At 48.4% G+C, this 25,975-nt stretch overlaps 1 protein-coding gene across 1 annotated transcript in view; it reads right to left on the reverse strand.

The window, feature by feature from the left end:
- MARCHF6 (membrane associated ring-CH-type finger 6) overlaps positions 1-25,975 on the reverse strand; it is a 1,340,093-nt gene that overhangs the window by 668,902 nt on the left and 645,216 nt on the right. The window contains exon 17 of the mRNA XM_085606770.1: positions 3,302-3,402. Coding sequence (XP_085462896.1) covers positions 3,302-3,402 — 101 coding nt within the window. The remainder of the gene's footprint in view (positions 1-3,301; positions 3,403-25,975) is intronic.

The raw sequence follows: 25,975 nt of genomic DNA on the forward strand, positions 1-25,975 counted from the left end.
TCCTGCCACCAACTGGACGTCCATGATCCGGAGGGATCGGACTGGGAAGGTTTTGCAGTGGAGGAGAGATTTGTGGCTTGGCTTGACTTGACTTCTGGCCACTCGGCCCACAAGGTCAGGTGAACCGCTTGCCGACCCCGCAGAGACTGCTGGACTTGCAGGGCCCTCTGGCTGGAATAGGGTTGGAACACTTGGAAACCCCTTCCGTAGCCACAAAAGGGGTAAATAGCATACAAAGGCCGGGATGATGTGGTAAGACCTAGGGACTTGGCCATAGCCTACGAGTCCTTACAGCACTCAAGTGCTACATCTGCCTTGTCTCCGAAGAGACAGGAGCCATCAAAGGACATGTCCAAATGGTTAGCTTGGACATCCCCTAAAAAGTCATACGTCCTCAGCCAGGCATGGCACCCAACGGCGACTATAAAGGAAATCGCTCTGCCTAGCAGGTCTGTTATGGCCAAGCCACATCGTGTGAAAAGCTTTGCTGCATCCCTCCCATCTGAAACAGCTTAGGAGAGGCTTGTCAAAATAAGAGTAATCCCCCAAGAGGCATGCAGTGTTTACCGACCGCAATTCTACACTGGTGGAAGAAAAGATCTTCTTACCAAAGCTGTCCAGCCTTTTGGATTCCCTGTCTGGGGGTGCGGAAGGGAATGTGCCACGGAAAGTAGATGCCTGGACCACCAAGCTCTGTGGGGTGGGATGGGTGTAGAGGAGAGCTGGGTCATTGGGTGCAGGGCGGTGGCGGCGGGCAATAGTTCTATTCACATGAGCCCCTGTGCTGGCCTTGGACCAGGTGCACAGTAGAACATCGGTCAAGGCCTCATTGAAAGGCAGCAAGGGTTCTGCGATAGAGACGACAGGCTGCAAGACCTCCGTCAAGACATTAATCTTGACTGCCAGTGTAGGAAGTTGCAGGTCTAAGACCTTCGAAGTCCTACGCATCAACATTGCAAAAGAAGCCCCCTTCTCCATAGCCAGGTTAGGGGAAAGACAGCATGCCAGAATCTAGAGAGGTATCCAGATCGTTGGCATGACCCAGATCCTCATACCAGTCCAGGTCTTGATTTGTTTGCGGGCTTTCTAAGGGATCTCCAATCATCATCCCTACCTAGCCCTTCAGACTAGGGCAGTGTTAAAGGCATGCCGTCGGAGTCGGTCTTGGCATTGGTGGACGTCCAACCAGCTCCATGTCTTCTCGAATGACAACTCGGGGGGGGGGGGGGCTTATTGGGAGGGGGGGAGGAGTGTCAGACGCTGTGCCAGGGAAGGTTGGAGTGGTATGACCGGAGCCAATCCAGATTCAGGAATGGCTCCAAGACAAGAACGTGTCGCCAGTGGCACCGAACCCACAGGATCTTGTTCGGTTGAGCCTGCGGGGCATGAAGGTGCACCGGCAGGGTCAAGCCGCCCACATATGGTGCACATGGTGTCATAAAATAATATCAATTGGGCGGGGGTCAAATGTAGAGTGCCCTCCATTGTCTTAATTTCAAAATAAATGATATTGCAACCCGTGCGAAGTGCTAAAACTTGTGCTACCTCAACATACGACCAACAAACTAAATACACAAATTAATATATTCAGACTCCCAACCCTTACCGGCTGTTGTAAATATTGTGATCTTGTAGGGATCGGACTGGGATAATGAATGAGAAAAGTCCAAGCTTAAAAACATTCAACTCAGTATAGCTAAATGTGCAATTGTTAAATGATTACACTATAACAATGTATGTCGACAGGTTTTCATGAAGAAAGAAAGTTCTTTTAGCACAATTATGTCAATCTTCCGCTGAGCATGGTACGTCACCCATGTCAGGGGTTCAGATTAAGAGCATGGGCACAAAGCATGTTCATTTAACACTAAAAAATAAGGCACATGTAAAAGGGTGAATTAAAAGGGTTTTTTTAACCGGTTTTAGGTTTACTTCGCACGGGTTGCAATTTTCATTTATTTTGAAGTTAGGAAAATGGAGGGCAAACTTAATTTGTTATGTAGCGTAATGTGAAAATCATCAGTAGATTCAAGACTGGGATGGGTATTAGTTATTGCTATATCGGTTTTATTGTAGCTACCCCTGAAGAAGGGCATTTCATGCCCAAAATGCATTGAGTTGAACCAGATACGTTGTACTTTGAAGAATGGTGAATCTCTATGTTTGTAGAAGAAAAGCCTGAATAGGCAGTGGTTGAACTTATGAATACATTGGATTAAATATGAACCATGGAGGAAATTGGATGAAATAAAAACAGATTAAGTTTGATAAGGTTTTGTTGACCTGAGAACAGAAATCTATGCTGTGCACCCTGGTTTGGGACCTGACGAGGTGCCAACATTCATGCAGTTTCATGTCACGCACATGGATGGAGGGCACCTACAGGGTTACACGCAGTACAAAGCTGGTAGGCATGAAAAAATTAATGAAAAAACTGGTGTGCGTTCCACCTCTTTGATGTGTGCACTTGTAAACCTTAACCACATTTTAATGGTACAGCGCTCAATGCACTAACTGCTGATGCAAGAACACAATACGATCAAGTTTCAATGCATACTGTTTTGAGCATTCTGCCACTCTGAGCATTCGTCCTTCAGGGCCAAGTAAAAAGAATTATCTGCAGATCAGGAGCTACGATTCTCTCCAGTGACCAACTGTTGATTCTACTACCTCTGCTTGGTGACTGAGAAATCAGAAGGCTGAATTCCAGTGGAACAGACGGTCTTACACTTGAGTCCGAAAAAGACCACAATCAGGTTTCCTAATTCTCAGAAGAGATGGGCCTTCAATTAGTAAAATAAAATGTTATGGCTTTTAGTTTTCAGCTTCCACTTGACAACAGAAAGAAACACCCCAGGGGTTCATACATATTCTTCTCCATTTGGAATTCTCTTCCCCGATCCTTCAGTCAGGAAGTCGCCTGTATGAGATCCCAGAGAGTTCTGAAATAGCACCTGTTCTGGTATTGTAGTCTTTAAAAACTGACAGCTTTGGGTGACAGCTTTCAGCCAGCAGAAACAGTGCTCTGGGCATGCAATGACCCCAATACAAGCTCTTAAGTAGCGTGCTGTTGCAACTTTGCAGATTATATGAATTCTAGTCAGGGATTTAAGTGTCAATAAAAACAATTATAAAAAACATTATTCGGCACATTGCTCTCACAACAAGCTACAGTATTTCTCAAAGCATTAGGCAGTTTCCTGCTCCTCACTGGAACATGAGTTATCTTTCGAAAATTTCTCTTCCGAAGACAAGCGACACATTTTATGCAGAACAACGGAATAAGGATCAGAATAAATACCTGTAGAGCATCACATTGTATGGCAGAAAAGTAGGCAGCATGTGTTTTATAATTCGAATCGGAAGCCAAAGCATTAGAAGGACAATTGACCCAAAGACAATCTGCAAGGAGAAAAACAAAATGTCAGCTGCCCTGCTCTTAAGAAAAAATATAGCAGACGCTTACTATGATTAGAACAAGTATGCATAACATTTGAAAGGATGACGAAAAAAGCTTGAGTAACTGCTTTTCTTTTAAACTTAACTTCATGAAAACCATTCAGGGGGGAAAAAAACTTTTGTTTGATAAAAATCCATCAAACTAATTTTTAGACACGGACTACAAACACTTTGTGTGACTAAGTTACTAAATCAAGTATTTCTTTACTGTTGGCCAAACCAGTTTTCAAATAATATACAAGGTTTATTACACACAACAAGTTGTATTGTGATGTGATCATGCAACACCAAAACCAGAAAATAAATCATCAGCCAATTTACGTTAAAAGTATAGAAATCGAAATCTGTGTTAGCGCAGAGGGCAAAGATTATGCTAAGAATGTTTTTACTTCTGGATTAGCAGCTCATTACAACCTACATAAAATTATATAACCTAGAAAACTTGCAAAACAAACTAGATTATTTGACTCAACCATCAATCCTGTGGTAGCACTCCCTATTAAGGCACATACCACAAACTGAACACTTTCTTTGCTATTGTAGAGATGTACAGCGTACACTCTTACTACCGGCTGTGTAACAGTTGTGCCAGTGAAGATTTGAACCTGAACTTCCTTGTGCCTTATTGTAATATTTAGATATCGCCCGTGTTGACAGATCTAATGTGGAGAATAACAATACTTACAGGGGCTTTGTTTCAGCCCACTGCTCATCATTCTTTACAAGCTCATTTGCTTGCTTCTTATTCAATGTGTTCCCTTCCTCTTATAGTGTTTGTTGCTATGTGGAACATAGCCACTCAACCATACGTTTGCTTGAATGACTTGTATCCTTTCACTGCTTCAATTGAGGGAACTATTTTTGCTTAGAGTTCCCCAAGGGAGTGCATGTGGTTTCCTGCTCTCTTCTCCCGTCCTGTGTGATGCTTTCCCCCTTCAAATCCCTGCCCTCTCTGTGCTCTCCATGTTGCTCTCCCACCCCCAGCTTGTCCATAACTTTCCTCACCATTAATTTTTAATTCTATTGCTCCCTGTTCGTCAGGTGCTTGCAGCTTCATGAACGTGTGTACTGATGCCCATGTCACAGCCGGACAGGTCAGGGACAAGCACTTTATGAGCCAATAGTGGTAGAAGCATTGACCCAGTTGGAATGGGCCCTCAATCCTTCCGGAGGCTGCTAGTTGGCCAGTGTGTAGCAGATTTTGATGCAGAGAACTATCCACCTTGAGCAAGTCCCTTTTTTCCACTGCCTAGCCTTTATTTGCTTCAGAGAACCCTACAAAGAGCTTATTGTCAACCTGATGGTCTCTAGTGCAACCAAGTAGAAACTCAAAGCTCTTTTGAGGTCCAGCCAATTGAGTCTCTCCTCTTTCGAGGGGTGAGGTGGGGCAAAGAACGTTGGAAGAGGGGTGGACTGTTCAATGAGAAAGTCGCAAAATTCAGCAAAAACATTGCTTTAGTCTTCAGCGCCGGTTTGCCCGGACCAAAGGTGATGTAGGGAAGCTGGACTAATAAAGGTTGAAGCGCACTCATGGGACAAGCTGAGGTTATTACGATGAGGAACACCGACTTCGGTATCAGGAGACGTAGAGAACAGTTGAACAGCAGCTAAAAAAGGGTTCACACGAGGAATGTTAGGTTCGACCTAAGGTTAACAAAGGTTTAAGAGGACACAGACATATCAAAACTCTGAGACATGGCAACACAAGAGGGGATTAGAACAAAAAAGTTGGTTCAGTAAATGCAAAAAGGCCAAAAGGGCCTACAGATTTCCTATAACTGTGACCACTGCAAGTCTTCACTGGGCCAAAGACAAAACAAACAGGAAGGCATCCAACAGTTTAACCTACAATGGGTTTGCATTACAGGTGCCAAACCGGGCCACAAATGTGTCCCAGAGTCCAGTGTACACAGACTTAGCAGGGGGACACCTGGCTGCAAGGAAGACCTCCATGAACTCGGGAGGGAGACTGAATGTAGTCAGCTGCTGCTGCTCAACCCCCATGCACAGAGATGCGGACTGCGCAGACCAGGGTGCAAGACCCTGCTCTGCTGTTGCCTCTAAAAGCAGCTGTCTGATTTAAGAACATGAGCTCATGCCCATAGGGTTCAGGTACCACACTGTTGGTGCAATCTGGAGCCACTAGGAAACCTTGGGCCTAGTTGTGCCTGGTCTTCTTCAGAACTCTGGGTAGGAGATATAGTGGTTGAAGGGCATACAAGTGTCCCCTGCTTCACTCTAGGTGGAATGCACACTGCAGATTCTCAACAGTGGTGAAGAGATCGGGCCAGGCTTCTCTTTAACTGCTAGATGTCCGGCACCACGTCCAGATGTGACTGCCTTTCGTGATCCGCTAGGCATCTCTGGCTGATCAGGTAGGCTGAGTTTGAACTGACTGCAGATGGGCATCCAAAACTGCATATCTTTTGCTGTCTCCTCCAAAACCTGGACGGTATTTTAAAGGTTCCCATGGTGCCAGGCCCACTGAAACTGGCATGGTTGAACAGCAGAATGCAGAAGGCCAATAGGCTAAGAAATTTCAAAGACACCCCCATGGAGTCCTAAGCCAGAGGCTGAAACATTGGGATCATAGCCAGAATGTCCTGGACTTGCTAATATTGAGGGGATGTCCACATTCAGGATGTCTACGATGAAAGAAAGCCTTTGCGAATGAGTCCGTGTGACTTTGGCCTGTTGCTTGTGAACCCCAGCAATGTAAGGAGGTTGGCCATCATCTGCAGCTAGTGCACGACTGAATGTGGCAAACCAGCTTTTAGCAGCCAGTTGTTAAGGTAAGATAAACTGGTACCCCAGACTCCGAAGATATGCTGTGACAACTGCCATCAATTTTGTGAACACCCGAGGGGCACTGTTGAAGCTAAAAGGAAGTGTAGCAAACTAAAAATACTCTTGGCCCTACCTTGAACCACAGGTAGCGCCTGTGGGCCTGCAGGACGGGAATATGACAATAGGTATCCTGCATGTGATATCATTCAGTCTCCTGGACCCAGGGCAGATAAAACCTGGGCCAGTGTGAGCATCCTGAATTTGTTCTTCCACAGGAAGAAATTGAGAAGTCTAAGAATTAGTGAAGGACAAAGGCCACTGCGATTCTTCAACACTTGGAATTAACGGAAACACCATATTCCAATCTCCAAGGCCGGGACAATCTCTATTGCTCCTTTCTTCAAAAGAGCCTAAACTCCCTGCAGCAAAATGAGCAAATGGTCCTACGAAAGTCACTCTGATACGGCTGGAAGATGCAGTGGGATGGAAAGGAATGACATGGTATAACTCCCTTAGACTAGGACGTCTGGTAAGATGTCTGCCACCATGCCCATTATTACATGGGAGCACCTACGCAGCAAAAGGCTGGCACTGACAGACCTAAAGGTGAGGCTATCAGTGGTTACCAATCTATGCGCCTCAACACCCCGGAGTGTGGTGTCAAAACTAGCCAAGGGTACCCCACACAGATGCACACCAATTATATAATTGTATTATTTTAAGTTCATGTTTTACCATAGCAGGGCATTCTCCCAACAACCACATAGGGGCACTGGTGTCAGCGATGTTGTCTCCTGAGCGCCACGTCCTCTCCGATTGCTCATGCCCTGTTTTTGTTGATTTTCTCTGAAGTTTACCGCTGTTACTAACCTTGTATAGGGACCATCGTCCCAACCTGCTGTGTGACATTTCTCACACTCATCTAACCGGCCCCGACAATCTTTGAAGTAAAAATAAATTAAACTTAATTGTACCCCGGTACAATGACCTAACAGTGAATGCGTCCCCAGCCCTGCAGCCTTAGGCACCTTAAATGCTGTACACAGATAGCCTTGTGCAAAATACCTGCCAAGTGTGGTCAACATTGTGACAAATAATATAGTCTGACATTTATCTGTGCCCATAATCGTTTCAAATAACAGAAATATTGCCATTATCACTTTTCTATGTGTGTTTGCTCTTTATTTAAAGGTATGTTCAGAGGTTTCACTTTGAAGTAATTTTAGAAACTCCTGTTGTAATATTTGCTTTTGTGATTATTTCTTTTTCCTTGATTTTAATTGAGCCACGCTCCTCATACCTGCACTCTAAAACTGTTTATCACCGCTGTTTGGCGGGTTCTGTCCTTTGGGGAAGCGTGGGGGACCTGTGGAGGCCATTTGGCTTGGGAACTGCTGGGACATTATCGGGCGCCATATTGTGGGAGTAGGCGGGCAGCCTATGCGCGGACGGTGCATTTAAGCCAGCCATTTGTACGCGCAGTGGTGGGCGCCCTCCCTGCGCCGGAGTCGCGCCAGAGTCCTGCCCGTCTGCGCTCGTCCGCGCCTCGGCAGGGCTAGGGCAGGCCACTCTGGAGGGAGATCATGCTTTCAGCGAATTATCTACGTAGTTGCAGGAATAGGGTGAGTGGCTGTGTGCATGGGGATTTTGACCCTCTCTCTCTGGCCCTGTGCAGTGCGCCGGGTGCAAGTTTGAGCTTCCATTGTCAATGCCTATTAGGGCTCTACAGCCCCTACCCTGCGTTACTACTGTAGTAGACCGCTCAGTGGTCTCCCATCGACAAACCTTTTTTAAAATATTTCACCTAAATGTAAGATCGTTGGTTTGCCACTATTTAGATGTGTTTAGATTACTCACAGATGAAAGCCCTGATATATTTTTCATAACCGAAACTTGGTTGCATGACAACGCTACGGCGGCGATAAATCTTGCCTTGCCTACGGATTATACTATGTATACTCTACACCGTAATTCGAGAGGTGGCGGGATTGCGGCCGTGGTTAAGACATGCTATCCTTGTTTATGGAATGCCGTGGGTATAGCGGGTTGTGAAAGTGCTCACTTTGCTATCTCGATGACCCCTCAATTTACCTTTTCTGGTCTGGTAATTTACAGACCCCCCTGGTCCTGATGAGGCCTTTCGAACAGCCCTTCCAGAGGTGATCTCTTCTTTAGCCCTTAGATCAGCAAATTTCAGCATCATAGGTGATCTTAACCTCCATATGGATGCTCCTCAATCCTCTGCGGTGTGCAGTTTTCTAGCAGATCTTGAGGCACTACGACTACATCAGCAAATTAGCGATCAGACTCACATTGGGGGTCATCTTTTGGACCCCTTCTTCACGAATCTGGATAACGCGAAGGCATTGCCACCTAAGCCGATAATTTGGACAGATCACTCCTTGATTGAAATCCAGATCACTTCGGCCGCCTCTCCTTTTAGAAGTACCACACCTATCGTCTTTAAACGCCCTTGGAGGAATTTGAATCTGGAACATTTCCACCAGCTGTTGTTACAACATATACCAGAACATCCTATTGATGTTACCTCCGGATATGATCATTTTTGCAAATGGCTGACCCAGGCTTTAGATACCTTAATACCAGCAGGTTGGAGCAAGACCAGGCTTGGCCATTCCAGCCCATGGTATGATAAATCTCTTAGGCTTCTTAAGGTCGCCTGTAAAAGGGCAGAAAGAGCCTGGCGCAAGGCATATGACCCGATTCTGAAACAGAGATATCAGGCCACCATCAAGTCATATCATCGGGCTATTTGCAAAGCACGGGCCGCTTTCTACTCCTCAGAATTTAAGAATTGTGCAAACCCAACCAAATTAATTTTTAAGGTTCTCAAAGACTTAACTAATGTGAAAACCACAGGGCTGGGGAATGGCTTATTGTGAAGAGCTGGCGTCTTTTTTCGTGGAAAAAGTGGATGCGATTTACAGGTCTTTTCCCTCTTTCACTACATCCATTAACAATGTTGAGTCTATGTATTCTATCCCTAGTCCATTGTCAGTGCTTCCCGTGCCATCTCAGGAAGAGTTTGATTCCTTAGTCGTGAGGGTCAAATCGGGTTCCCCGATGGACCCTTTGAGACCTGCAAAATTTAGGGAATCTGCTGAGATCTGCCTTCCTCTTCTTCACGATCTTATCAGGCTATCTTTGACTTCTGGGACGGTACCCATAAAATGGAAGCAAGCCATGGTTATGCCGATACTGAAAAAGTCTACGTTAGACCCAACTAAACCAGAACATTATCGGCCCATTTCTCTGCTTTGGATTTCTAAGATTGCTGAGGTCCACGTCAACAATATTCTATCTGTTCATCTTTTAAACTCAGGCATTCTTCATCCTTCCCAGAATGGTTTTAGAGCAGGCCACAGCACCGAGACAGCTCTGTTGGCTATGGTTGAGCACTTACGGAGGTTGTTAGACTCTGGGCAGACGGCGGCACTGATCCTTCTGGATCTTAGTGCCGCCTTCGACACTGTTTCCCATCCGATTCTGCTCCAGAGATTAAGAGAAGCCGGAGTGGAGGGTACTGCTCTGGACTGGTTTCACTCATTCCTGGCTGAGCGTACTTTTAAGGTGTGTATACCTCCTTATGAGTCTACTCCTCGCCTTATCTCCCAAGGAGTTCCGCAGGGTTCGACACTTAGTCCGACCCTGTTCAACTTGTATGTACGACCACTGATGGGGGTTGCCAATAAATGGGGCCTAACCATGGTGTCATACGCTGATGACACACAATTAGCGGTCGTACTAAATGGTAATACTGCGCTGAATGCATCTAATTTTCAGAGAGCCCTTAAGGAGGTGGCAAGCTGGATGACGGATAACCGTCTCCAACTCAATGCCTCTAAACTGAGGTTTTAGTATTGGGCAAAGAAGCTCACCTTTGGGGAGACGATTGGTGGACGTCAGAGCTTGGTCAAACCCCCATTCCAGTGACTCCGGTGAAGAATCTTGGGGTTCTGCTGGATGCTAATTTATCACTAACCCCTCACACAAAAAAAGTTGCGGGTACATGTTTTGGTGTCCTTCAGAGTCTTAGGCCCATTTTTTAAAATTTTTTGATGCCTCTACTAGGCAATTAATAGTTCAGGCTCTGATTCTTTCTAGATTAGATTATGCTAGTGCGCTTTTATTGGGCTCCAATCAAGCAGAACTTACACGTCTTCAGCGTGTGCAAAATGCGGCTGCCAGAATGTTGATTGGTCTGCCTAAGTTTTGTTCAGTTAGGCGTTCTATCTCTGATCTTCATTGGCTGCCTGTTAGGCAGAGGATAAAATTCAAAGTACTGTGCCTCGTTTTTAAAATCTTGAAGCTTGCCTCCCCTCCTATTCTAGCTCAGACCATTTCTTATTATATCCCTGCTAGAGCACTACGTTCAACGTGCCAATTTTTGGTTAAGGTTCCCCGTTTTAAAAAAGCTAGAGTGGGCGGCCGCTCATTTGGTGTTTTGGCAGCCAGTCTCTGGAACACACTGCCTTTTTGTATCCGTTCTATCTCTGACTTGCTGCCTTTCAGAAAGGCTGTGAAAACATTTTTGTTCCCTTTGGCGTAATGGTCATTGCTGTAACTATGTGTCTGGTGTTGTGTTGCTTGTTCTTGTATAGCGCCGGGACGCCGCTTGGCTGTGGCATCTGTGCGCTTTATAAATATAAAATAACATAACATAACTGTGAGAAGTTGGCCTGGTATATGATGCTCACTAGTTAAAGTGATCACCTTGTACCATACCAAGCAACCCTTATGGTGTGGTTGTAAGTCAACCTTTTCGGACTAGCTGCCCTAGTGGTAGCGTAGGCTAAGCAGTCTTTGAGGCTAAACTCGTGATGCGTGTTAAGCCAGCTGTTTTACCAAATGCAACCCCCTTTTATACCAATGAAAGGACACCACACAGATATATATTCAAAATATATATGTATTTATTTCTCAAAGTAACCCCTAGTCTCTTTATGAGCACAGGAGCACAAATCGTCAAACAAGATTATCACAGAATACACAGAAGTTGCACTTTATATGGATAGGCCCTGGTGGCCACTCAAACCATATACTAAAATAGTGGTATAAGTACCACGAACAGAAAAGGGAAAAGGCCTAGGGCCTCTAGAATCGCTGGGCCTACAAGGAGCTAACTTCAGTTAGTGACCAGGAGGTCCACGGGTGGCGTGTGCAGAGCAAATAGTCACACGCGTGTTCCCATAGGTTTCAATGGGTGCGTAAAAAGTACAAAGTTACTGCAAAGAGGATCTTCCGGATGGACTAGGAACTCAAGATTTGGAACACAGGCACTAGAGATGTAATACTACACTTGGGCACAGGTGTGCCAGCCTTACCTCACCCACAGGAAGCGGGTGCATAGGCCTCGAAGTGCGTCGGGTTTCTTCTATCTGTTCCGTGGAGCCTGAAGACAAAGATGCTGCAGGCGGTCGGTCCGGGAGAGATGCAGTGGATCCAAGAGTGGATCGGAGATGTTGAAGACCTGTAAGCAGAGGGGACAGTGTTCACAGTCACTAGCCAGTGACCAGCGTGGCACCAGGTGGGTACCAGGCAAGGTCGGGTGCAAACAGGAAGAAAGGTGTAGCTTGTCTCTGCAGCCACGTGGTCCCTGGAGGTCGACGACGTCCAGGAGTCGGTTCACGAGCTGTCCCACGCAGGCTCTCGCTGTCGGCGACTTGATCGAAGCAAACAAGCCTTGGCAAAAGCAATTGTTGTGGAGAACAAGATAAGCTGATTGTTCTGACCAGCAAGGTCAGAGGGACTGCTCCTTTGGAGGGGAGCAAGGGCCAGTCTGGAGCAACCAGACCAGCGGTGTATTTCGTAGAGTTCGTCGCCAAGATGGCCACTAGCCAGCGGGCCAGCAACCGGTTAGGCGCGTCGAGTGGCAAAATGCAGAAGGGCCCCACGCAGATCGTGGAGATGCTGGAGGGCTCACCTTTGGTGCAGATGCTGCTCGGGTGTTGGGCTTCTCAGATCCCAAAGCACAACTTGGAGGGAGCCTCGGTTGTTGCACTTGTCAGCTTGTCGTAGTCGTTCCAAGATGGCTGGCTCCACGTGTCTCGGTGCCTCCACGGGTCTCCTCTTTTCAGGGACTGTGGATCGGGCGGTGAGAGGTCTGGAGGTCCAGATCTTGTCAGTCTCTGGGCTCGGGCGGGAGGCGGCGGCAAAGCAGACGTTGATTCGCTGGATGGTGCTTGCGTTAGCAAGGTGGTCACTCCCTGACCACAGGGGAGATTGGCTTCAGTCCTCTGTGCAGCAGAGCGTCGAAGTTCCCGTCTTCTTCTTAGTGTTAAGTTGATTCCAGGATGTCTGAAGTCTTAGGACACAGCTCCTACCTTTAAGCGGATTCTAGGGGCCGGACTACCTGCTAGGTCCCTCCCTATGGGTGGGACCAGGAAGGGGGGTGGTTACACCCCCAATCCTTTGTCCAGCTCGCCCCAGGCCCGGGACTGGTGTGCCCCAGGACCGGTTTGAACTGGCATATGCACCGAGGCTCCTTGTGAGCCACAGGCATGTCTGGTTTCTTTCAAGCCCTACCTGACCAATACACAAAATCCTGTCTGGGGTGGTGCACGCACCTCCCCTGGCAGGAAACCCTTTGTCCACACCTCCCAAGCTGGAAGGACTCCCAGCAGCAGGAGGGCAGACTTGTGTCTGTGGTGGCGGCATCCATTTTGTGGAGCTGAGGCTATGTCTGATTTTACCCGGGTTTCAGGTACTGTACATGTCGTGTCCCTCTAGAAGGGTGGAATGCTAACCCCGTCGCCAGAATTGGCGAGGGGTTAGTATTCCAATTCGTATGACACCTTACTCGACATGTTTTGATAAAGCCAAACCAAAGATAGCATTTAACCGCGAGGTTCATAATGCACTTAAGAGTATATGGTATGGCGATATCTGGAAACAGTAGAAGGAAGTTGTTCCGACCACTGCAGACAGGCTCAGCTCATGCCAGAGCACCATCTCACATGGAACCAAGCACTCTGGCTTCAGGATTGTTAAGGCCTGCCATAGGAGTGACTTATAGGTTACCAGGTGTCCCATTTAAGGTTAGGTATAGGTATACTACACCTAAGTAAGAGGTGATTACACCAACTTACCCCAGCTGAGTGATCAGCCAGTTGTGTCAAATTGTTAGGCCAAGCCTGGGGTGGCATAATACATGCTTCAGCCCCTGGCAGGCCTTGGGTACACCAATGCCCTGGGTACCTAGTGTACACTGGTACAGGGGCTGACAGGGTGATCCAACCAATTGGGTATGTACGTAGGGTACATGGAGTCCATTTTAAAGAGAGAACAGCCAGGCTGAGATCCTGAATAGCAGGATCTCAGGCCAACTAAGTCGAAAAACCAGCTAGACACTAGGCAAAAATTTGGGGGTAACCATAGTCAGATATCCACCTTCCTACAATAACATAACATAACAAGTGATAAAAATATGGACCGCTGAGAATGGACACAAAATAACTTCAACTTAACAATTGCTGAAAATAATTGAAATAGCTCAGGCCTAATGATGTCACTGCTATTCAAACATGCCATATGACAGGCAGATTCCAGGGGTGCGTTCCTCTCTTTTTACCACCTGTGTTACCTGGGGTGGGGGTGGATGCTGAAGCAGAGCGAGAAAGGAATCAGGTGACCTGCTGGGCTCGGATATCAAGAGACTCCTCCTTTTGTTACACCACTATCAGCTCGTGGCATGACGTCTCAAGACTCGTGATAAAATCAGGAACATGGGAGGAGACATGGGGCAGTGTCACGCCCAAGAGGGAGCATGAAGCGCCTAGAACTTCCACACCGTGTTAGAAGCTTCTGTGAATCGTTGTGCGCAACTTTGTGTTGTGAATCTATACAAAGAGCACTCGCCTTCTTTGACCTTAAAGATGTATTGACATTTTAAGCCAATTTCAAACAGTCGTTATCTGACAAAACTGTTTGAGGACGCGGTGAAGTCACAGTTGCAATCATTTGTGCAATCTGTCAATTAGCTGGATGAGCCTTAGGCATGCTTCAGGCTCAATAAGAGCACTATTTCGGCATCATCTGTATTTCGGGTGATCTGAAGAATGACCAGGAGAGTACTCTAGCCGCGGTTCTCCTGGATTGGTTGCCCTCTTTCATCACATCTCACCCCTCATGCTGGGTCACCGCCTAGCACTACCTGGGCTAACTGAGGCACACTGGCTGTTGGAAGTATTTTTTGGTGATTACTGAGTTAGCAACTATTACTGAGTTAGCAACTATCTTTTCTTCAGTCATATCCTCATTCACTGGCCGGCAGTACAGAGTCCCCCAGGGTCCTGCTCTGTCCCCCACACTCTTTAATACAATTTTCACACACCCAGACCTCTTCTTCAACCATTCCGACTATTTCCACACAACTGTGGCAGTGACACTCCACTCTCAAGCCACTGCCACCAGTCTGTGGTGCATAACTCCTGCTTGACTCGGTGCGCCACGGTTCCTAAACTCTTCTGGTTTATGATATATTTATGCTGTCGACTCTTAGCCACATCTAAAGGTTGATGAGAATCCTGACCATTGACTGAAAGATTCACACTCTCCATCCCAGGTTTATCATTGGGGCAGAAAAAGTGGTTATGACTGAGTGGTGAGGACTGACAAGTTCTGCTGCTGGGGTAGGTGTCTCTGACACCTCTCCCAGAGGATTGTAATCACGCTCGCAGTGGTGGTCTCCTAGAAGTACCTGCATCCATGAATGTGCACACTGCTGGCATTTGGGGGGCTGTGGGCAAAAGGAAGGCCGTATGATTATAACACCTTCATCCCAATTATTTTCGGAGAGAAAAATGGAAGTTCTCCCGAGGTCGACCTGCCTAAAACAATGAACATAATGATGAGCTGCAGCCAATAGGTCCTGACAGCCGCGGGTTGAAAACGTTTGGGAACCATAGCGCTAGATGATGAACACATACTTTTTCCAAATGCATCAATTATTTTTTACTCTGCCCTATATCAGTGGTGAGGGAACAGGTGCATGAGCCCTGTACCCCTTTAGTGGCTAAGTCCATTCTTGGACATTATAAGTGCAGTGCTGCCATTAGGAGTATATAGTGCTGGGAGTTTGTCATTACAAACTCCACACCACCATAATGGCTAAACAAAAAAGTTTAGTACCAAACCTCTCAGCACATTAAACCCACACTGATACCAGTGTGGGATTTAATGAAAAAAGCACACAGAGGGCATCTTAGAAAAACGACCTACCACTAGTGTCCAGGCTGAGTGGCTGCTTTTAGCTGCCACCGCCAGATATGTTTCTGGACCCCTAGGTCGAGAGCCTGCTGCTCTCGGGGGCCAGAAAAAGTGCAAAGCCTCCCCCCCAGGATGGGAAGGGTCCACGAAGGGGAAGCTTCAAAGCCTTGCCGCCTTTGTGTGTCCCCAGGCCACTTGCTGCTTTCAGCAACTGGTCACCACTGGTTCGGACCCCTACTTTGGGCTGGAAAAACGAGTGAGGAAGAGAGGTGTGACCACCTCTGCCAACTCCACCCCTCAGGTGGGGGAGGCGAGGTGAAGCACAACTCTCAGGCCCCACCTTCTTGCAGATGAGAGGACCCTGCCAACTAGGGAAAGGCTTATGCCCCCCCTCCCACTGGAGGGTGGCATAACAGGGGGTGTACCCACCCCAGGGAAGGGACCGTATAGTTTCTTACCTGTCGGTGTAGTTTTGCAGCTTGAAGACTTTCTGGATTCACTATGCAGTGCATCATTCTGCCATTTTGTGGTTGGGTCCGAAATCGAAGTATTTTCTCTTTCTTCGTTTTTTTTTTTTCGTGGCGGTGACGTCCCACCGTTTGGTGTCATTCGTGACATCGACCCGCTTCCTGCGGAGGCTCTCACCTTTGGTCGCCATCTTCGGATTCTTTTTTCTTGTTTTGTGTTATCTGCTTTGCTTGATCCCTTTAGCGATGTATGCAATTTAGCCTCCCTTGTCCTCATGTCTCATCTTTCTGGCGGAGGAGGGTGGGATCACTAGTGAATCCAAAAAGTCTTCAAACTGCAAAACTACACCGACAGGTAAGAAACAATACGTTTTGCAGCATGAATATTTCTGGATTCACTATGCTGTGCATAGACTTAGTAGTGGTTTGTCCTTATTGTGGTGGCTGGGTGGAAGATGAGCATTGGTTACTGAAAATGTGTTGTAAGACCTTCTGTCCCACCTGCGCTTCCTTGTTCATTTCAATATCCACACAGTAGTGCTTAGTGAACGTATGCACTGAAGACCATGTCGCAGCTTGGCAAATGTCTTGGATAGGCGTGTTCGCTAGAAACACAATTGTGGCTCCTTTCTTCCTTGTTGAGTGAGCTTGAGCTGCTCCTTGTAACTGTTGTCCTGCCTGCTTGTGGCAGAGTTGAATTGTCTGTGCAATGCATCGTGCAATAGTATTCTTGGTGACTGGTCGTCCCAGAAAACTGCTGGCAAAGGAGACAAAGAACTCTTTTGTTTTCCTGCACTCCTTTGTCCTCTCTATATAGTGCATTACAGTCCTTCTGGCTTCTAGTGTGTGTAGCGCCCTTAATGTTCTTGTGGTCGGCTTTTGGAAAAAACGTGCTATTTGGATTGTTTGGTTAATATGGAACCGAGACACCACCTTTGGCATGAAGTGTGGGTCCGTCCTCATTACAATCCTGTCCTTGTGTATTTGTAAGTAGGGCTCTTGGAGTGTCAGTGCTTGCAACTCACTTACTCTCCGTAGTGACGTAATAGCCACTAAGAAGGCTGTCTTTAGTGTGAGCCTTGTGTAGCCTTGTGAATAGGTTCAAAGGGTGCCTTCTTCAAGTTAGCACTACGTTGAGGTTACATGCTGGTGCTGGCATCCTCTTTGGGGGTGTGATTCTCTTTGCCCCCTCCAGAAATCTCTTCACAACTTGAGAGGTGAAGAAACTTTTCCCTGTTTCTCCTCTTGTGTAGGCCACTACCCCGGCCAAGTGCACCCTCAGGGATGTGTAGCTTAATCCGCCTTGTAGCAGGTGCGTTAAGTATTTTAGTACTGTTGATTCCCTTGTGATCTTCCATTGTAGTTTCTCCTTGATGCACCATGGGGAGAACCTTTTCCATTTTGCTATTTAGCACGGTCTTGTGGTAGGCCTCCTTGAGTACTGCCATAGTACTTGCTGGTAGTTTGAGGTGTGCAAATTCTAGGTCTTCAGGAGCTATGCTGATTGGCTGAGGCTCTCTGGTTCTGGGTGAAGCACCCTTCTGTTCTGCATTAACAGGTCCCTTCTTCTTGGGAATCTGTGTGCTGGTTCTTGTGCCATTTCCACTATCTGTGAGAACCAGGATTGGCTGGCCCACTGAGGTGCTATCAGTATTAGTGCCATGTTGCTGACTCTGCATTTGCTGAGTACCCTGTGTATCAGTGGTATCGGGGGAAAATCGTATGCAAATGTCTTTGACCAACTTATCCATAGCACATTCCCTTGTGACGGACTGTCTGATTGGATGCGAAGTGTTGGCATTTTGCATTCTGGTGTGTTGCAAATGGGTCTATTTGCGGTGTACCCCATTTCTGGAAAAGACTATTTCCTTTTGGTTGAGCTCCCACTCGTGGGATGCCGACGTCTGCCTGCTGAGTCGGTCTGCTTCCACATTGTCCTTCCCTGGGAGATGTATTGCTAGTAGGTCTATTTTCAGTGGAATGGCCCATCTCCATATTTCCTGTGCTAGCCCTGATAGTGTCACTGATTGTGTTCCTCCTTGTTTGTTGATGTAGACCATGGTGGTTGTGTTGTCTGTTTGGACCAACACCCTGTTTCCGTACAGCTCTTTCTGAAAGGCTTTTAAGGCTAAGAATACAGTCTTTAGCTCCAGGTAGTTGATGTGTCTAACCTCATCTTGCTGAGACCATAGACCCCTCACCTTGAGCTTGTTTGTTGTGATGGTCACTGTTGGAGTTGGTTGTGTGAATGGCTTCCCCTGTGATATGTCTTCCTTGTTCCACCACACCATTTCCCGATGCACTGCGTGTGTGACAACCACAAGATCTTCCCAACTCCCTGTGGCCATTGCTGCTGAATCCATTCCTGGAATGGTCTCATGTATAGTCGGATATTTGGAACTAGGTGGATGCATGACACCATCATCCCCATTAGCTTGCTCACCGTCCTCACTGTCCGAACTTGCCCCCTGCGGTAAGGACGTGTTTCCGTCAGTATCGCCAATGTTCTCTTCCTGCTGGGGAACACTTTGGCCTGTATGGTGTTGATCTCGGCCCCTAAGAATATCTTGATCTACTTTGGTTCGGTTGACTATTTTTCCCAATGAATTGAGAAACCCAGTTGGCTCAGAGTTTGTACGACCTGCTGGATGTGTTCTTTGCAGTGGTTGTACGAGCTTGCCTTTACAAGCCAGTCGTCGAGGTAGGGATATACGTGTATTCCTTGCCTTCGTAGGCGCACTGCTACTGCTGCTAGGCACTTTGTAAACACCCTTGGTGCGGATTTGAGCCCGAATGCCAGTACTGTGAACTGGTAGTGAGTCTGGTTGATCACAAACCTTAGACGACGTTTGTGCAAGTACACATCCTTCAGATCTATAGTTGCCATGTAATCCCCTTGTTGTATCTGCAGTATTACCTCTTGTATGGAAGTCATCTTGAATCTTTGAGTTCTTATGAATTTATTCAAGAATCTCAGATCTAGGATAGGTCTTAGTGTTTCGTCCACCTTCGGAACGAGGAAATAAGTTGAGCAATCCCCTCTGTTCCTTTGGTTGTGGGGTACTACCTCTATCGCCTCTTTGCTGAGCAGTTCCTTTGCTTCTAGTTGCAAGAGCGAAAGTTACCTTGCTGAGTGAGCCCTGTGTCTTGGTTTTCTGTTTGGAGGTTGTTTTTCTAGCTCTATGCTGTATCCATATTGTATGATGTTTAGTATCCATTTGTCGGAAGTGACCTTCCTCCACTGCTTGAGGAAGTTCTTTATCCTGCCTCCTACCGGTGTTGTATGTTCGAGGGACCGTTTTTCGTGGAACGTCAGGTTTTTGTTTTTCTCTTTGGATTTGTACCCACCCCGAGGTGTTGCTAGGGTGGGTGGTGGTTTGATGGTGAAGTCACTTGGAGGTGGGCTGTTGGCCTCCTCTTCGTGTCTGTCTTCGTCCGTTTCCACGCCCTCGAAAGGACTGGCCCCAGGGCTGGTACTGCCAGTTTTGCTGCTGCTGTCCTTGCTGCTGCTGACCTTGGTTGTTCCCTTGGAAGGTTTGGTGTGATGTGGTAGGCTTGTTGCCTCCTTTACCACCTGGCCTTCTCGTGGGTGTACCCCTTCTCATCCCTCTGAACTGCAGCGCTCCCATGGACCTTGCAGTCTCGTTGTCCTTCTTGAGCTGCGTTAACTTGTCGTCAACTGGTGTGCCAAACAGTTGCTCGCCATTAAAGGGTGTATTCAGGAAGTTACTTTACACCTCTGGCTTGAATCCAGAAATTCTGAGCCATGCGTGTCTCCTCTCGGTCACCCCTATCATCATCAGTCTGCTGGACGTCTCTGCAGCATCCAAGGCCAATTTTAGGCATTTGTTTGCCATGCTTTTGCCTTCTTCTACCAGGTGAGCTGCCCTTTGTTGGTACTGATCCGGTAGATGTTTTAGGAGCTGTCCCACTTCATCCCAGTGTTGGTATGCGTGCCTGTTGATCAGGGCGTTGGAGTTTGCAATGCGCAAATGGATTGCCGCATTTCTCGCCGCATTTCTCTCCACCTTCCTCCCTGTGAGATCAATCCTCCTACTCTCCTTGTCTGGAGATGGTCTGGCATTAGTGGGCACATTGGCCCTCTTCTTAGCCGTTGCTGCGATTATGGAGTCGGCTGGTACTGACCCTTGGATGTATGCAGGATTCTTAGAAGAATGTTTATACTGCTTCTCCGTTCTTGGAGTCACAGCCTTGCATACTATTGGTTCCTTAAAGGTCTCTCTTCCTTGATCCAGCACACTAGGGAGCATGGGCAGGAATTGGCTCCCAGTCTGTTGAGGCAGTAGAGTCTCCAGGAGAAAACATGCCTTGGGCTTCTCCTCTTCCATCTTTTCTCCATACGTTTGTGCAGCCTTCTGGATGACCATGTTGTAGACCCCTATGTCGTCTGGCGGAGAGGGCCTTGAAGGGTAAGTGTCTACCCCTTCTTCCGGCGATTTGGCGTCGAGATCTTGCCATTCTAGGTCTTGTGCCTCTGAGGACGTCGAGTCCCAGTAGGATTGCAGATCCTTGTCGCCTTCTCCCTCGAAATAATAGTCTTTGTCCCCCCATTCCTCGACTGGTTTGGGTGTCTTCGGCGGTTTGGCGTCCTCGTCGTCTATTTCGACTTTGAGCGCGGGTTTCGGCGGGATCATCCTGTCGTCGAAGTCCTTTTTCCGCTGCAGGATGCTCGCCATTTTGGCCTCGTGCCTCCTCTTCTTCTTCTCTATCTCGGTGGCATGTTCGGCGTCGAGGGTTGGAGCGCCTCTCTTCGGGGCCGTCGACGACGATGTCGGCCCTTCCTTTCTCGGCGCCGAGGTGTTCTTTTCGAGGGCAACCTTCGACGACCTGGCTTTTTCGAGGGCTTTTGCCGATTGGGAGTCCTTTTCAAAGGATCTACTCAGCTGACTGTCCTTAGTTGCTGTTGCCTTCGAGTGTTTCGGCGGCAATGCTCCCTTCGAGGACTTAGCTTCACTTCTACGAGTGTCGCTCGAGGCCTTAGCTTCACCCTTTCGAGTGTCGCTCGAGTGTTTAGGGGTCGACGACTCCCTTACCTCCTTCGACGTTTTCTTATGGACCTCGACGACCGTGCAGTCCTCCGGTCCTTCGGCGACGTTGTCCTCCTCTCCACTGGAGAGGCCCAGGTCTCGGAGCGATGGAGGTTGTCCCTGCCCCTGCATGTTGCGGTTCACCCTTCTCTGCCTCTCCTTCACTCTAAGGGTCTTGGGTGTATACGCCGAGCACACATTGCAGTCTTCACTGTTGTGGTCGAGCCGTCGTAAACCTTCTCCCTCGTCGTCCCGGTACCTGACCTGTAGTCCGGTGTAGCTGAAACTTGATTTCGTCAAATTTGTATGATTTTCCTTGATTCCTCTTACAAAACTCTGGAACTCTTCGGCAACGATCCAGACCCAACGGCGGAAAAAAGAATCTAAAGATGGCGACCAAAGGTGGGAGCTTCCGTAGGAAGTGTGTCGACGTCACGAAGGACATCAAATGGTGGGACATCACTGCCCACCTGGGCCACGAAAAAAAAAGAATAAAGAGAAAATACTACGATTCCGGACCCAACCACAAGATGGCGGAATAATGTACAGCATAGTGAATCCAGAAAGATTCACCAGCAAAACTATTGGTCTCAACCTTTTACCTACCTGTAACACCCCAAATCTAGTATTTAGGGTCACCCCAGAAACTTGCTTCCTCAGGCAAGAAGCACAAGTTACTTACCTTCGGTAACAATATATCTATAAGAAACATTAGTTAGTTATAGATTCCTTACCTTAGACTTACCCGCAGGCGTCAGACTGGATCCGGAAAGTTTTTTCGTCAGCAGTACCTATGCGCGTCAGAAGGTGGCGTCGGTCGGCTCCGCGTTCGTCGTCAGCGTCGTGGTCGCCGGGATGACGTCGCAGTAGCTAATTAGACGCCACCCTCGTGCGCTGATGTCAGTTCTGTACACAACTTTCTGTGCCAGAAACGCAGAGCCATGCAAGACACTGACCGCTGGTAAACAAAACTAGTGTCCTGAAAGGGAGTCCCTTACTCTAGAAGTCAGTTCGCAGAACGAGGAGGATGGGTGGGGCGGTAAGGAATCAATAACTGATATATTTCTCTTACAGATATATCGTTACCGAAGGAAAAAGACTATTAGTTATAGATTAATTACCTTAGAATAGATACCCCAGCAACACCACCCCGGAGGTGGGTCTGCGAACCAAGTACACCAGAAAGTCCTTGAGAACTGAACGGCCAAAGAAGCCATCTATCCAGACTTGACTATCCAGGAAGCAATGCATAGTGAACGTGTGCAGTGATGCCTATTTGGCTGCCTTGGCAGATGCCACTGAGGGGGACTCCACGCCCCAAAGCAGTAGTGGCTGCCATCACCCTGGCGGAAGGAGCGCTGGTGGAAGGAGCGCGCAGCTCTAATGGAGGCTCCTTTTTTGCCAAGGAATAATAGATTTTCATGCAAAGAACGACCCATCGAGAGATGGTTTGTTTTTGCACGGTCTGACCTTTCTTGGCGCCCACACAGCCAACAAAGAGTTAATAATCCACCCAGAATGGTTTTGTGCGATCCAGATAAAAAGATATTGCACGTATTGGATCCAGACGGTGGAGCCTCCCCTCCTCCTTAGAAGGATGCGGGAGGGAAGAAGATGGGCAAAGTGATGGTCTGTCCTATGTGTAACGATGTAACCACTTTGGGAAGAAAAGAAGGTCTAGTTCAAAGGACAAACTTGTCTGGATGAACAGCAAGAAAAGGAGGTTTAGAAGAAAAAGCTTGAAGTTCACTCACCCTGCAAGCAGAAGAGATGGCAACCAGAAAAGCAGTCTTTAAGCTCAAGAGTCTGGGAGGACAATTATGTAGTGGCTTGAAAGGAGCAAACATAAGGTAAGTCAAGACCAGTTTCAAGTCCTACTGGGGCATTAGGAAAGGAATTGGAGGAAAGAGGTGAGTAATGTCCTTAAGAAATCTATTTACAATAGATGACTTGAAAAGAGAAGGCTAATCATGAAGGAAAAGAAAGGGTGAAATGGCCGATAGATAGCCTTTAAGGGTGCCCAGAGCAGAGCCCTGCTGGGCCAATGAAAGCATGACGAGGAGAACCTCTGAGAGAGGGGCAGAAAGGGGATCCACAGCCTTTGCTGGGCACAACGCCACAAATTTTTTCTGTCTACAGGCGTAGAACGTTTTAGTGGAGGGGTGCCTGGCTGCCAAGATGACATTACAAACTTTTGGAGGAAGGTTAAAAGCTGTCAACTGTCGCCACTCATTCCCCACGCAAGAAGGTGGAGGCTGGACAGATTCGGGAGGAGGACAGTCCCCTGCTGCTGCGACAGTAGATCCTCCTGATGAGGCAGTCTGATCGGAGGATTGATGGCCATGTTCAAGAGCTCGGGATACCAGACTCTTCGTGCCCAATCTGGAGTCACAAGAATGACTTGGGCCCAGTGGCGCTTGATCTTCTTCAGCACTCTAGGCAGAAGTGGTATAAGCAGAAAGGTGTATAGAAGACCGTAACTCCCCTCGTGACGAAAAGCGTCGCTGAGCGAGTGCCGCCTTGGAAATTCCAACGCGCAGAACTGCTAACATTGCGTGCTCTCTTCGGTGGTGAACAGATCTAACCAAGGCTCTCCCCACTGCTGAAAGAGACCTTGCACCACCTCTGAGTGACAACGCCATTCGTGATCCATCATGCACCGGCGGCTGAGTTAGTCGGCTCTGGCTTTCAGGGAACCTGCCAGGCGTTGAACCAACAGGGACATGCCCTGATGTTCCAGTAACGTCCAGAGGCGGACAGCCTCTTGACATAGGGACCACGACCCCACCAGCTTTGTTTGTTGCAGTACCACATGGCGGTGGTGTTGTCCGTGAACACCTACACTGCTATTCCATCGACAGAAGGAAGGAATGCTTTCAGTACAAGACAAATCGCCCTGAACTCCAGCAGGTTGATGTGGGGCTCGGACTCCGCCAGAGACCAGAAGCCTCTGATCCCCGCCTCTCCCATGTGGCCGCTCCATCCCAGATGTGACGCATCTGTCACCAATGTGAAGCCTGGTTGGGGAAGGGACAGGGATCTGCCGTTTGACCCAATCCTGGTTCGTTAGCCACCACTGCAACTGGTGTGCAGTGCCCTCCGAGATCTGGACGATCTGAAAGATTACCCTGATGCTGCGCCCACTGTAACTTCAGGTCCCACTGCAGAGCCTGCATATGCCACCGGGCAAGATCCACCAGCAGGATGCAGGAGGCCATGAGGTCCAGCAGCCTCAAGGTTAATATCACTGAAACCCGGGATAGAGGCTGAAAAATCTGTATCATAGCCTGAATATCCAGAATCACTGCTTGGGAGGATAAGCCCGAAACTGCGCTGTGTCCAGAACTGCTCCGATGAAAAGGAGCTTCTGAGAGGGAGTCAGGTGCGAATTCAGCTCGTTGATAGTGAACCCCAGCAAATGTAGGAGTTCCGCTGTAGTCTGGAGGTGGGAGACGATAGCCTGGGGTGAGCCCGCCTTCAACAGCCAGTCGTCGAGATAGGGGAAGACTGGATCTGCGCAGATGAGCAGCAACCACCACCATCACTTTTGTGAACACCCGAGGGGCGCTGGTAAGGCCAAAGAAGAGCACGGTAAACTGAAAATGCTCATGGCCTAACGTGAACCGTAGGTAACGCCTGTGGGCTGGCAGGACAGGAATGTGGAAGTAAGCGTCCTGCAAGTCCAACGCTACCATCCAGTCTCCATGGTCAAGGGCAGACAAGACATGAGCTATTGTCAACATTTTGAACTTCTCCTTCCGGAGAAAGCGGTTGACTACCCTGAGATCCAAGATAGGACACAGCAGACCTTTGGGGACCAGAAAATAGTGCGAGTTACAACCACAAGCTACTTCTGGGACCGGGACTCACTCGATAGCTCCCTTGGCCAAGAGAGCCGTGACTTCCTGACGGAGAAGGGCCAAGTGATCCTCTGACATGCAATGGAGTGTTGGTGGCATGGAGGACTATCTGCAAAACCCACCTGTCCGACGTGATGTGCCAGTGAGGGAGGTGACGGCAGATCCTGCCACCCACTGCTAACTGGTGGCCCTGGAATGTCGGACTAGGAAGGCTTAGAGGCTGCTGCAGAGGGGGCACTGGTGGACTGGCCTGCCCACTGGCTCCCTCACCTACGGCGTTCGGTCCCACGTCCCTGGCCATGCCGAGGTTGGGTTGCTTGCGCCGGCCTGTGGCCTTGGGTGGAACGTGGTGGGGAACCCCTTCTGGCGCCATGAAAGGGGCAAAAGGCAGACTGCACAGGGTGAGAGGTGGCAGCGAGGCTCAAGGATCTGGCCGTAGCTCGAGGATCTGGCCGTAGCTCTAGAAACCTAGAAGCGCTTGAGCGCATGATCCACCTAGCCGCCAAACAGACGATTGCCATCAAAGGGTATGTCCAAAAGAGTCGATTGGACATCCCCAGAAAAGCCAGTGGATCTCAGCCAGGTGCAGCGTCTTAGGGCTACTGAAGTAGAAATGCTTCTACCCAGCGAGTCGACGGTGTCCAACCCACATCGGATGGCAAACTTTGCTGCATCTACAACTTTACGGGAGAGTGTGACCCGGGCCTCCTCCGGACACTGTGGTAGCACCTGCGCAACCGTATCCCACACAGAGTGGGTGTAGCAGCCCAAGAGTCATGCAGTGTTCACCGACTGCAGTCCTAAGCTGGTGGAAGAAAACATCTTCTTCCCTAGATGGTCCAACTTCCTGCATTCCCAATCTGTGGGAGCAGAAGGGAACGTGCCTTTGGATGCGGAGGTTTGGACCACCAAGCTCTGAGGTAGGATGTTGGGAGAGAAAAATGGGGTCACCCAGGGCAGGGCGGTGGCGTCTGGCAATCATCCTATCCACAGGAGCCCCTGTGCTAGGCCTGGACCAAGTGCCTAGAAGGATGTCTGTGAGGGCCTCATTGAATGGCAGCAGGGGCTCCAAAGAGGCCGCTGCCGGCTGAAGCACGTCAGTCAGGAGATTCGTCCTGACTGCCAC

Source organism: Triturus cristatus, chromosome 5_2 (assembly GCF_964204655.1).
Source record: "Triturus cristatus chromosome 5_2, aTriCri1.1, whole genome shotgun sequence".
Taxonomy (NCBI): domain Eukaryota; kingdom Metazoa; phylum Chordata; class Amphibia; order Caudata; family Salamandridae; genus Triturus; species Triturus cristatus.